General features: G+C 32.1%; 1 protein-coding gene across 4 annotated transcripts in view; it reads right to left on the reverse strand.

Annotated features, from left to right (window-relative positions):
* LOC121408906 (active breakpoint cluster region-related protein-like) overlaps positions 1-12,326 on the reverse strand; it is an 83,088-nt gene that overhangs the window by 28,951 nt on the left and 41,811 nt on the right. For all 4 annotated transcript variants that reach the window (XM_041600617.1, XM_041600614.1, XM_041600615.1 and 1 more), the window contains exons 7-9: positions 3,926-4,051; positions 1,050-1,165; positions 194-285 (exon numbers count right to left, since the gene is read on the reverse strand). In XM_041600617.1, coding sequence (XP_041456551.1) covers positions 194-285; positions 1,050-1,165; positions 3,926-4,051 — 334 coding nt within the window. The remainder of the gene's footprint in view (positions 1-193; positions 286-1,049; positions 1,166-3,925; positions 4,052-12,326) is intronic.

The raw sequence follows: 12,326 nt of genomic DNA on the forward strand, positions 1-12,326 counted from the left end.
AGAAACGACCTTACACAATGCAATAAGGGCGTATTTGCACGTATGCGTTGCATGAAAGAGTGGTGTTAAGGGCATTCTTGCAGCAACACTATGATATATCTCATCAAGCCATGATGAAATGACCTTTGACCTCCATCCTATATATTCCTCCAAAACCATAAATAATTTGTCCGAATACTCTTCAAACACCAACCTTCGCATCGATCATTCGGTGTGAGTGACAACTCGGTGAGTGGAATGTACCACTGGAAGTCGTATTGGCCTTTGTCACGCTGGAACATACCACTGAAAAATTGACCAGCAGAAATATACAATCACGGATCAGGTTATGAATATGGTGAGGATACACAAGAAATCTGAGAGCAATAACCTACATGTACATTGGATTATAGGGTATTCACTAACACAAACATGTGTATATTATATATGGCAAGGATACTTACATTGTATAAAGCCTATAAATCATGCCTTTTACTAAAACAGTAATATTAATATAATTACAGTGAATAATTTAACAATAAATGCTTGTATGCACAAGTGGAATCATTGCTGTGGAAATATTTATTTCAAAAATAGGAAAACTTGAAGGTTAATTGTAGAGCAGTGTCACTATACACAAGACTACAACAGAAGTGAAAAGCTTATTCTTATAAATATGGTAATAAGTTTCTAAAGACTGAAGAGGAATTAAAAATATATACAGCTTTATTTCTACCTCATTTTTATTGTTACAATCTCACAAGACTTAAAAAAGAGAAAAATCAGCTTCTTTATTAAACGATAACCTATAATTAGCAAACAACCATTAATCATTCTCTAACTACAAAAAGTATCATTAACACATTTAAAAAATGTAGAAATACAATTTGTATGGTCTCATCATGTGGTTAATTACCACCTTTCTCTTTTTGGGGGGAAAACACACAAATAGAATAATTCAATAAAAATATAGATTACACTCATGTGCTAATAAATGTTAAATGATACATCAACAATCTTCCTTTTGCTTTTTGAACAAATTGAAAATAGTCAATGGTCCATGTAATTACCTGGTATTTCTTTTTGAAGCACAAATGATAAGGTCTGACCAGAGAAGTATTCTCCTTAGTTTACGTCCTCCCTCTGTCCATTCCACGAGGTAACCCTGACGAATCAACTCTCGCTTCTGGAGAATGAAATACAAAGAAAGTAACAACTATCTATTTCTCTATGCATATGTTGATATGTTTTTCTTTCTATTTACATATTGTTAGCTATAAAACATACATCAATGTACATCACAAAAAAGATCCAGACTAATACTTTAAAAATCTTTTTCCTAGATAAGTTGGATACGGAACCACAGTCATTTGAAATAAGTTCTTCTCATAACTTGAAATTGTTTCAAATCAAGATAAATGGTGAATAAATGAGAAAACACATAACAAGATGAAGGAATCTTTGTTAATACAATTTCATATCACAGATTTACATGTATGAGGAAACAACTGACTTTTCCCAGACAATTCTTTTATGATCTAGTGTCTGAAAGAGGATTATTACGACACAATAAATCATAATCAATACAGCACAATTAGTTTCAAAAGTATCATCTGTTAAAGTTCACACACAATATGTTTTCCCAAGATTTCATAAGTATAACCTTATTACAACTTTGTACATATATAAAATTAATTGAGGAAAACAGATATAATCAAACTTCTTTTTCTTTTCAAAATAATTCTTAAAAAAGTTAGTTATATCAGCTTATGTCTCTATAGAAGTTAATTCTCTTTGTCATACATCAACTGCTCTATTGCTCTATAGATTGTGATTTTCTGGTTACAGTTCCTCTTTCTATACTGTTAAGGAATTCTTAAGTACATTGTATACTGCAGTCATATAGGCCTATAAATATGCAACTAGTAACTGAACCATGCTATAACACAGGGAAGTGACTGTTTTCATGTATGACCACTGTGAAAACGGGGCTCAATGAAGAATTTTGGTTGAATCAAATAAAACTGAACTCCTATTTCAACACACGTAATATCAATCTCAAGTTAAAATTAATTCCAAAACTTATGAAAATATTAAAACAATTAGAGAGCAGGATTGTGTTGACTGTATAGTTTAATACATGAAATTACTATACCACAGGTAAGAACAAGAAAATAAGCATTCAAGGTTTAAACATATTTCTCATTTCTTGTTTGAAATTGATAAATCACGAAGGTGACAATAGATTAGGAAATGATATATCCCACCGACAACAGGAATGTTGCAAACTAAAAAATATAGTGACAGGAACAATGATAACTGAGAAATCACCAAAAAATAGTATTTTTTTATATGAAAAAAATCCTCTATTCTAAAATGTATATTCCGGTTTCTTATAATGATTCTAAAGTTATAACCCATTTCATATTAGCATTTGAAGTCTTAACCTAAACAGAAATCTCAAACATTCTCTCCATACGGCTAATCTTATAACTTTATATACCATACCCTAGACTAGCATTACTTCAAACCCTCCAAGACTTCGTACATCTCAATCAAATTACCTGCATTACTTGCAGATTGCTCCACTGGGAATACACTCTTAATTCAATTTACTTGCCAAGACAAAGGAATAACTTACAAGCAGGCATTAAGTTGCCTAGCGCAAGATGTCAAACACATTGCAAACTTAAATTGGCCGCTCTAATTTGATTATATTCATACACCTTGGTCAGGAATATACCATGTTTTCTTGCAAAAAGGTGTGCAATGATGCCAGACCCTTCAAAGGTGAAAACAAAATACATGCTCATTGTCTATCTTATTGCAGAGGTACACCAATTTTGTAAACAGCACTGAACAACAACTAACATTTGTATTTTTTGTGAGTTCAGTTTGTTCTTTTCATACATGAATAAAATTCTGTTTCAAAGGCTTTGATTGTAGACGAATATTTTGGAAAAGATAAAAAGGGTGGAACGAAATTGCATTTTGACTTTATCATCAGGGTTTTTTTTATTGTAATAAATGCAATATTCAGAGGATTGCCATCAAATTCAAAATATATTCAAATAATGGCATATATTGGTGTCTTAATCATTTATTCGATGCTGATCGATTGTGTATGCTATTAGCACTATACACTCCATCTAAATCACCATGAAAGTAGTTTTAATGACCAATTTGACAAATGTGACCCTCGTTTTATTCTTTATCTCAGCCATGGTCAATGAATACAGCATTGGATTTACTTCCTATACAAAAGGAAACCACAGATTGACTATTCAGTAACAGAAGGGCACTAAGAGTTGTATCATATACATGTAATACAGACTTCAATGCCCTTCTGCCTTTTACATGGGGATTATTATGACTCTCTCTTTCTTTCTCCCTAATGCAATGGTCAAGGTTTCGATAAAACCATTGATATTTTAGTTTTCTTTCCTCAATGTACTTTTTAATAAAATATTTCATGCCACTAGTTTATCATTTCATGCAGGCCCTACCTAGTTGCTTTTCTTTTGAAAAAGTTTTTATACATGATGTGCCAGTGAATGGCAAATTGCTGAGTAGTGATCAATTCAATTCAATCTAATAGATTGTTCATTTAAATGAAAAAAAATGTTAAAATGATATGTGATAATATCATTCATGAGGAAACATATTTAAAAATGTTTTAATGGTTTGAAGATCTCCTTGATCATTCAAAAAAAAAAAAAAAATTAATCCTGACCGTTCTATTTATGTTTTAAATGATTGAGAAATCGTTCTTTATTCCTCTTTGATTATTCCATACCCATTTTGACCTGCATGTGCATCAACCTGTTAGAAGAACACTCTAGTCTTTTCTACAACCTGGCTGATAACATAATAACACTCCTAATTATGCAAGCTATGATTTGAATGACTAATTGTTCACTTGCTAGTCTCTTTGTTTATTTCATACCTGTTTTGTACTGTGTATCTCTCTTGTGGCATCATCGACCTGTTTGAAGAACTTTCTGGTCTTCTCTAGAACTTGGCTAAGAATACTGTGATCCTCATGGTGCTCTGGTGTGTGCTTCAAGAGGTCCTACATTCCATCAAGAAAAAAAACCAAGAGAATATTGGGGTAATCTAATCAGCCACAACTACTTTTACTGGGGATGTCCTGGTCTGTTGGTTCTAACTCTCGCCTTTCCAACAGAAGGTCGTCAGTTTGAATCCTAGCCATGGCGTGTTTTCCTTCAGCAAGAAATTAATTCACACTGTGCCGCACTTGACCCAGGTGAGGTGAATTGGTACCTGGCAGGATTAATTCCTTGAATGAATTGAGTGCCATTAACAGTATCTTGAACTAAAGCCAGGGTAATTATAGTAGCGCTATGTAGCCTCCTTAAAAAATCACTATAAAAATGCAGCTATAATCATTACTTTTAATTTAGCAACTGTCTGTTTATAGCCTATCATCACTTTCCGTTTCCCTTGAACATCATTTCTCATTTGAGCATCTGCTGAAGAAACAGGCCCATAGAGACCACTCTCCTTGTCTTCAATGAAAATTTATTATAGACAGATTTTATTTCTTTACATTAATGTCATGGCAACCTGGCTAAAGTGATCACCAACAAAAGTTTTGAGCAAGTTGTTTTTATTTTTTTTAAGTAATTCAAAAGTTTAAATCACTTATTGTTAGGAATGACAGGTTAAAAAAATATCGCTATTTTTTATTACTGTGTATAGAACTAGAAGGTACAAATGCAGAAAAGTTATTTTTATGTTGGATTGTCTGAATAACCCTTTGGCACACAGAAATCATCAAAGACAGAAATGCATGAGCCACAGAATAAGCAGGCATACAAGAACGTTACAATCAATTGCTAATCTATTTTAAACCAAGAAATATTTGTAAGTTTTCCTATTGTAATCAATTGATAATTTATAAATGAAAATTGTTGAATCTGTCACTTGGAACAGGAAGTATAAAAAAATTGCTCTACCTATTAAAATTTAAAAATTGCAATCAATATTCGCATTCAATTGCAAATAAGTTTCTAACACTACACACTTTAAATGTTGAGTTCAAAGTGACAATGTAATCTTGGCTATCAATTGAAACTTTACTTCCTGCAATATCATAAAACATACAAAAATATTTATTGATCAGTTTGTATCATCAATAATTCAATATCACATGACATATTTACACATTGATAAATGCAATAAATGAACTGCATTTGCAATCCATATTACTTCCTGAAATGAATATTCATGTTTTCTTAAAGTTCTTCAATACAAATACAACTTTCTGTTTACAGTGGACCATCAATTTTCAACAGTCACCTTACAAGTATACTTTATATCACACAATAACAAACAGGCCTGATAACAAAATGAATCATATCTAAGTAACTTCACAGATGGGTGTAAATGAATGATATATTTTTAATGATTTGTTCAAAGGTGAGGTACAAATATAAATATTGAAATTCTTAAAGCAAATTAACTTTAATAGATTACTTATTCTACTCCATAACACACCAATCTACATGTAAATACAAATTTCTTCGAACAATTAGGGTTACAAAAAATGGTTACATTAAAGCAACACTACATGTACGGTATCAACAATTTTCTTGAAATGACCTTTTTATAAAAATAAACATGAAATATACATGTAATATTCATCTGAGAGTATAAAAGAACTGGAATTGTCATAATAACACAAATTTTGGTACTTGAAGAGAATAACCATTTCATACAGACTTTCATCACTCTTGTTATGTACTAGGATTTTTCTACTGAACAACCCCATAGTTTTACATATACCTATATGCTTAAAAAGTTGAACATAATAAATTGTCAACATTCATTCTCAGAATTAAGGAAAATAAACAAAAATACTTATGTTCAAAATAAACAATGCAAAGTAAGTTAATTTGTGCATTTTGTAATACATGCCAACAGGTTGCGCCCTTTATATTTTGACATTCATTAACCCTTATTCTTCCCTGTGCTTGGGATTCATCATTCAATTCAATATTCTTTAATATATCAATTCTAAAGGAGAAAAGTCATCAACATGCGAACTTCATCACACTTTTGTGAAACTCACACTAAAATTGACAAGAATGTATTTGATTGCAATTTGCTTGTTGGCATGATGATTTACAGCATACATTAATTAAATGAAATCATTTGTAAGTATTAAAGTTAACAGCAAAAATATTATAATGATATGATACTTGAAAAGTGCATAATAATCATAATCCTTATGCACTTCACAAATGGTTTTTTTTTTGCATATGAAATTGGAATTATTAATCACCATCAAGAGTCTGTATGAAAACACTTACAAAGCAGACCTTGAAGTTTGAATTACATCTTGAGGAAGTTGATGTATACAAAACGAAAACAAAAAAATAAAGAAAATATGTAAATTTATAATGGAATATTGTTCTTATATCAACCTGACCTGAAGCAGAACAAATAAGGGGAATACCACCTTGGTGGCCTTTGGACTCTGTTGTATTATTAAAAAGAAGTGCATATTAAAGACATTGCGAATAAACCTCCCCATTCAATCGCTGCATCCTAAAAACAAACAAAAATGTCATAAAACAGCATTCTCATCATATTTTTGGTTTCAATCTTGTATTGGAAAAAGAGAGAAGAGACTATGAAATTATGACAACATTTAATGAATAAGGTGAGAGAATACGTTGTAAAGAAAGGTGTGGAAGTTCCTGACCTTGTTTTACTCGAAAGGGCATTCTTGTAAAGAGTGGATATAACGTGGCATTCATATAAGATATTTTGCACGTAAGCCAGTCATGTAAATTGTCGTCTGCAGACATGCAGCTATTTATAGTGCCTTTATTGTAGAGTACCTTTCCCTATTCAAATTCTAATAATATCCAGACAATTTGGGAGAAAAAATTAGAATAATACATCTAGCATCCAATAGGTTTGCCATTTTCTACCCAGGTGGGTGTTTCATAAAGCTGTTTGTAAGTTAAAAGCGACTTTAAGAACGACTGTTGATCCTTTCTTGTGGTAAATGGTATATTGAATTGGTGATGGTTTAGAGCGTAAGAAGGGTTCACCAGTCGTTCTTAAAGTCGCTCTAACTTACGAACAGCTTTATGAAACACCCACCAGGTATTAAATGGTTTTCCTTGAAGATGTGTCAAGTGCTTAGCCTAGTAAAGATTGTTACTGACTGAAGTACTATTGTCTGCCAGGTTGGGTTGCTAGTTTGCCAAGTGAGTGATTTTGAAAGCAAGTGTCAATTCAACAATGCTAAAAACTTCAAGAACTAGTGTAAAAATAATTTTCTAGGACATTTCGATGCCTGAACAAGTTCTTATAAAATTAGAGGTATTTTATTTCCCGAGTAGATCCGAAAGTTCCTATTTCAATTTCAATATAAACACAGAATGTGATCATTAGAATTCTGGGGTGCGTTTTATTCTAGATTATGAACGGGGAAATGGAAAATGGCGGAAATCATGCACAATGTGCTGCACCTGGCGAGACACACAGCTCAGTGAGTAGAAGGGTTTATGACCTCTTTGAATGGTTCATTAGGAGTAAATGAATGCCATGTTCCTATCAGGAAGTATTACATTATGGAGATCGATGAAAAGGCCCTGAATCGGGGCATCTCAAAACATGGATTATCGACTTTCATTCCAAAATAGTGCGCATAGAAGGAAATTATAGTGTCTTCTAAAAGAAAGATCATCATTAACTCAAAGTTGGGAATAAAAACTATCAGAATTGACAGCTCTTTGTTGTATGCTGGTATTGAGTGTTTGAGAAAAGAACTACATCAAGACATCAATGAATTAATAATATCAGGTTTGTTAAAGTTCAACTTAGCCTATGACAGGGCTGTATTTAAAAGGAAATTCAAGAAGAAAAAACTACTAAAAACAAAAAGGTTTTTTCAAATTCTTTCAATGTTATTGGACCAGAATAAAAGACACATTTCAGATTTCAGATTCAGATTTTATTTCCAACAGAAATAGCAAATATACAAATCATTTTCATACATTTTAACAAATATTTACAATACATTAATGATAATAACATATAAAAAAAAATACAAAATATTTTATAGAAAAAATTATAATACTTTGGAAAGAAAAGTATCTGTGGAAATGGGGGATTCACTCAAAAGCATCGCTTGTATAATGTGAACCCCCCTAAAGGAAGAGAATAGAGGAGAGAGAGAGAGAGAGACGCAATGGTTGCTATTTGCCTACGAAGATTTACAGAATAGATGAAAAAGAACAGGATAACTCACAGAACAAGACAAAACGAAGAAATAATAAAAATAAAAAACAAAAAACAAAACAGGACGACAAAAGTAGAATAAACGTAAAATAGAATCAGGACAAATTACGACCGAAAAGAGAGGATAAAACAAAATGATAAAGACAAAAACATAACTTGAAGTCTGAGAGGAGATGATAACAAGCGGGAATTAGTAATGAAGACCTCGGTAGGATTGAAGTAAGAAGTTTTTCAGTTTTCTTTTAAAAGAATGTATGGAAGGGCTGTTTTTTATGTTAATGTCGAGGGAGTTCCAAAATCTAGGACCATCGAACATAAATGTACTCTTTGCCAATAAAGTTCTAAAACGGGGTAAATGAAATTCGTTAGATTGCCTAGTAGGGTAATTATGAAAAGACCGATTAAGAGGAAACATAGAATCAAATACACGTGGAAGTGTGTTTTTGTCAAATTTAAACATAAATTGTCCTAAATGAAATAAGTATAGGTCGCTTATCTTCAGCAATTTGCTATCAAAAAATAGTGGGTCAGTGTGTGAACGAAAAGCTGAATTATGAATAACACGAAGGGACTTCTTTTGCAGTAATAACAGTCTATCTAAAATGGTTTGGTGGGTGCTGCCCCAGGCAAGTATCCCATAATTCAAGTAAGGCAAGATCAGGGAAGAATATAGCATTAAAAGTGATGACGACGAAAAATGATATTTTAGTTTATTGATAATGCCAATATTTCGCGAAATAATCTTACATATACAATCTATGTGGTATTTCCAGGAAAGCTTATTATCAACGGTAACACCGAGAAATTTAATGAATGTGACACTTTCTAAATTAGTGTCATCTAAAACAATGTCCATGGGAAGTGTATCAATGGAATTGCTAAATAGCATATATTTAGTTTTAAGTAGATTAAGAGACAATTTGTTGGATCTTATCCATTGTGTGACTTTTAAAAGTTCATTATTAACAGTATTTACTAAGGTATATGGATTTTTATGGGAATAAAATATATTAGAATCGTCTGCAAAAAGAATGAACGAAAGGATATCAGATGATTTACAAAAGTCATTAATATAAATGATAAATAATAAAGGGCCTAACAGACTGCCTTGCGGGACTCCACAATTAATGTATTGCATGTTGGATGCATGACCATTCAAAGATACAAATTGACGTCTGTCGGACAAGTAGCTTCTGAACCACTCCAAGGCCTTCCCGCGCACACCATAATGAGAAAGTTTATGTAATAAGATATCATGGTTAATGGTGTCGAAGGCCTTGGAGAAGTCCAGAAAAATGCCGACTAAATGTGAGCAATTATCAAAAGCGTGGGCCACTTTATCAACGAAATTCAATAGTGCATGTTCTGTGTTGTGTTTTTCTCTAAATCCAAACTGAAAGTTAGAAAAAATATTGTGAGATTTAAAAAAATCAATTGTTTTGCTATAAACCACTTTTTCTAAAATTTTTGACAAGGATGATAATAAAGAAATTGGGCGATAATTACTGACACTTAACTTGTCACCCTTTTTGTACAATGGAATGACCTTGGCAATTTTCATGCGATCAGGGACTTGACCGGAGGTTAGAGAAAGGTTAAAAATATATGTCAAAGGATCGATAATTTCAGATATTATACCTTTTAAAATAAAGTTATTGACATCATCATAACCAGGACTTTTTTTATTATTCAAATTAGATACAACGTCAGTAATATCTTTTTTGACTACGGGAGTGAAAAATATTGAACTAGAATTAGGTGTACCTAGGTAATCATGAAAGTGTTTTGTTGAAGGGGGGATGTCTCGAGCTAGGTTAGTTCCTATAGATGAAAAATAGTCATTAAAAATATTAGCTATATTTTCAGGATCACCAATAATATCACCGTTAGACCTAATTTCAGTTATATCGGACTTGTTACTGGATAAATTCATGGCTTGTTTAAGAACTTTCCATGTGTTTTGAATGTCGTGTTTATACAGAATTATTTGATCAGTAAAATATCTTTTCTTTGCCAAACGTATTGTTTTAGTTAAAGTATTCTTATATGTGGTGTATTTAGTTTTTGCATGAAGAGTACCTTTAAGTTTGGAATTATAATATAAACTGTTTTTTCTGTTGATTGAACGCAAAAGTGCTTTGGATATCCAAGGAAGTCTCGGTGATTTTTTGTAGTTAGTTTGTTTATCTTTTACTTTTGGAATATGCTTGTCTAATTCACTGTTAAAAATATTAAGAAAGTTATTGAAGCATGTGTTTACATCGTTATTGTTATAAATAGGCATACATACAATGAATTACTCTTCAGATTCCTCACAATTCAAAATATATGCCCCCCCCCAAAAAAAAAAGAGCGATGCATTAACATGCTTACATATTTGGCAAAATAATTGTGTGTGTGTGTGCTCAGGACTCTTCATAGAATTGTGTAAGGTTTTTGTCAGTTTGGAGATCCCGAGATCATTAACACTAATTCATAGATTTATAAACTAGTATAATAACCACATCCCAATAACTTCGAGGCAGTTTCTTATGCAATTAAATCTCATGACCAGCACTTAACTACCGATTGAAAGTTTTCACTCTAAATATAACTTTCCGGCCTTCTCATAAGCATGATTCCTTTCAACAAAGAATGATTAGTTTACACATACTTTGCATGTTTTGTTTATAAGTTAAAATCAACTTGAGATTATTTTTAGATGTGTAGGAATAGGAGTTAAATTGATTTGATTCACCAATCCCAGCAAAAAAAGTAACATCAATAACTGCCAAATCATTGAATGAACATTATTTTAAACCCTATTCCATAAAAACACAAACACAATGGTACAGTACTAAATAGTTAGTGAACCCCAGCAGAAAAAGAACATATTTTAAGTGTTTAAGTTCTGCCATGTTTTAGATATTTGGTTGTGAAATCAGGTAATAATGTTACATTCAATAGAGTTTGATTCTCTGGGCTCGCCAAACATTGCAGAGTTGTTGTCTACAATCAACATTCAGCATAAAGGAGTGACTTTCTTTTGGGGTTCACTCAACTTATGAGCACAACTGACGCTGTAACACGACATCCCCAACCAACAGATCACTGACTTAAATAAGAGCACATAAATCTGATGTTTCAACAGCCCAACTGACCGCTTAGGATGTAATAAATCAGAATCCCCGGGTTCCCTTTCCGATTAAATGTTCTAATCACGCTTTGCTCCTCTCATACGCAAGGAAAGTGAGATTATTCAGGCCTATCCATCGAGATATCCGCAGGAAATAAAGGAGTATATCCAGAAATTCCTTACTAAAAGAAGAGTCACTTCACAAGATATCTATATCACCAGCTGATTGACCATCAAATACATAATGAATTGGAAAAAAAATCTTGAGAGTAGTATATTCTTTTTTTAATTGAGAGGTAATCTTTCTTTCCTCCTTTGGTCTCAGCTGTTGAAAGGTGACTTTTCCCCAAGCTCTTCAGTTTATCCCTTTTAATATCTAGTAAATATCAATATCCACTTTGATCTGAGCTCGAGCTCTAAGATGCCATGCATGAGAAAAAGATCTACACCCAATCTATGTATAATACTATTCACCACTCTACATCATGTTTGCATGATTTAATTTTCCCATTTGCCAAATTATTGGGGGGTTTTATTCTGTAAAGACAAAAATATATGTAGAAGATAAAATTAGAGTGATGTAAATGCACACTATTTCACAAAGTATAATGATTTATGAATTTTATACTTTTTAACTTGTACATTTTTGCTGTCTTCATACCTACATGTTTTTATATATTATTGTGAACTTTTTACATTGTTAGCCTCTGCGATTTTGTTAAAATTCCTGAAGAAAACTGAATTAGAGTTGAATCTAAATTCTCTAAATATTCTCAGACATTGTCTCTGAAATCTAAAATAACAAGAATATTGTACTATCATGTGTTAATTTCACCCAATAGCCAAATCAGGATTGCCAAGAGAATGATTGTACATCATACACTCAGAATTTCATGGAATTAAAAAAAATCCAATTGAGCTTTCATTAATGACCATGCAAACACTGAATTTA

Source organism: Lytechinus variegatus, chromosome 2 (genome assembly GCF_018143015.1).
Source record: "Lytechinus variegatus isolate NC3 chromosome 2, Lvar_3.0, whole genome shotgun sequence".
Lineage (NCBI taxonomy): Eukaryota > Metazoa > Echinodermata > Echinoidea > Temnopleuroida > Toxopneustidae > Lytechinus > Lytechinus variegatus.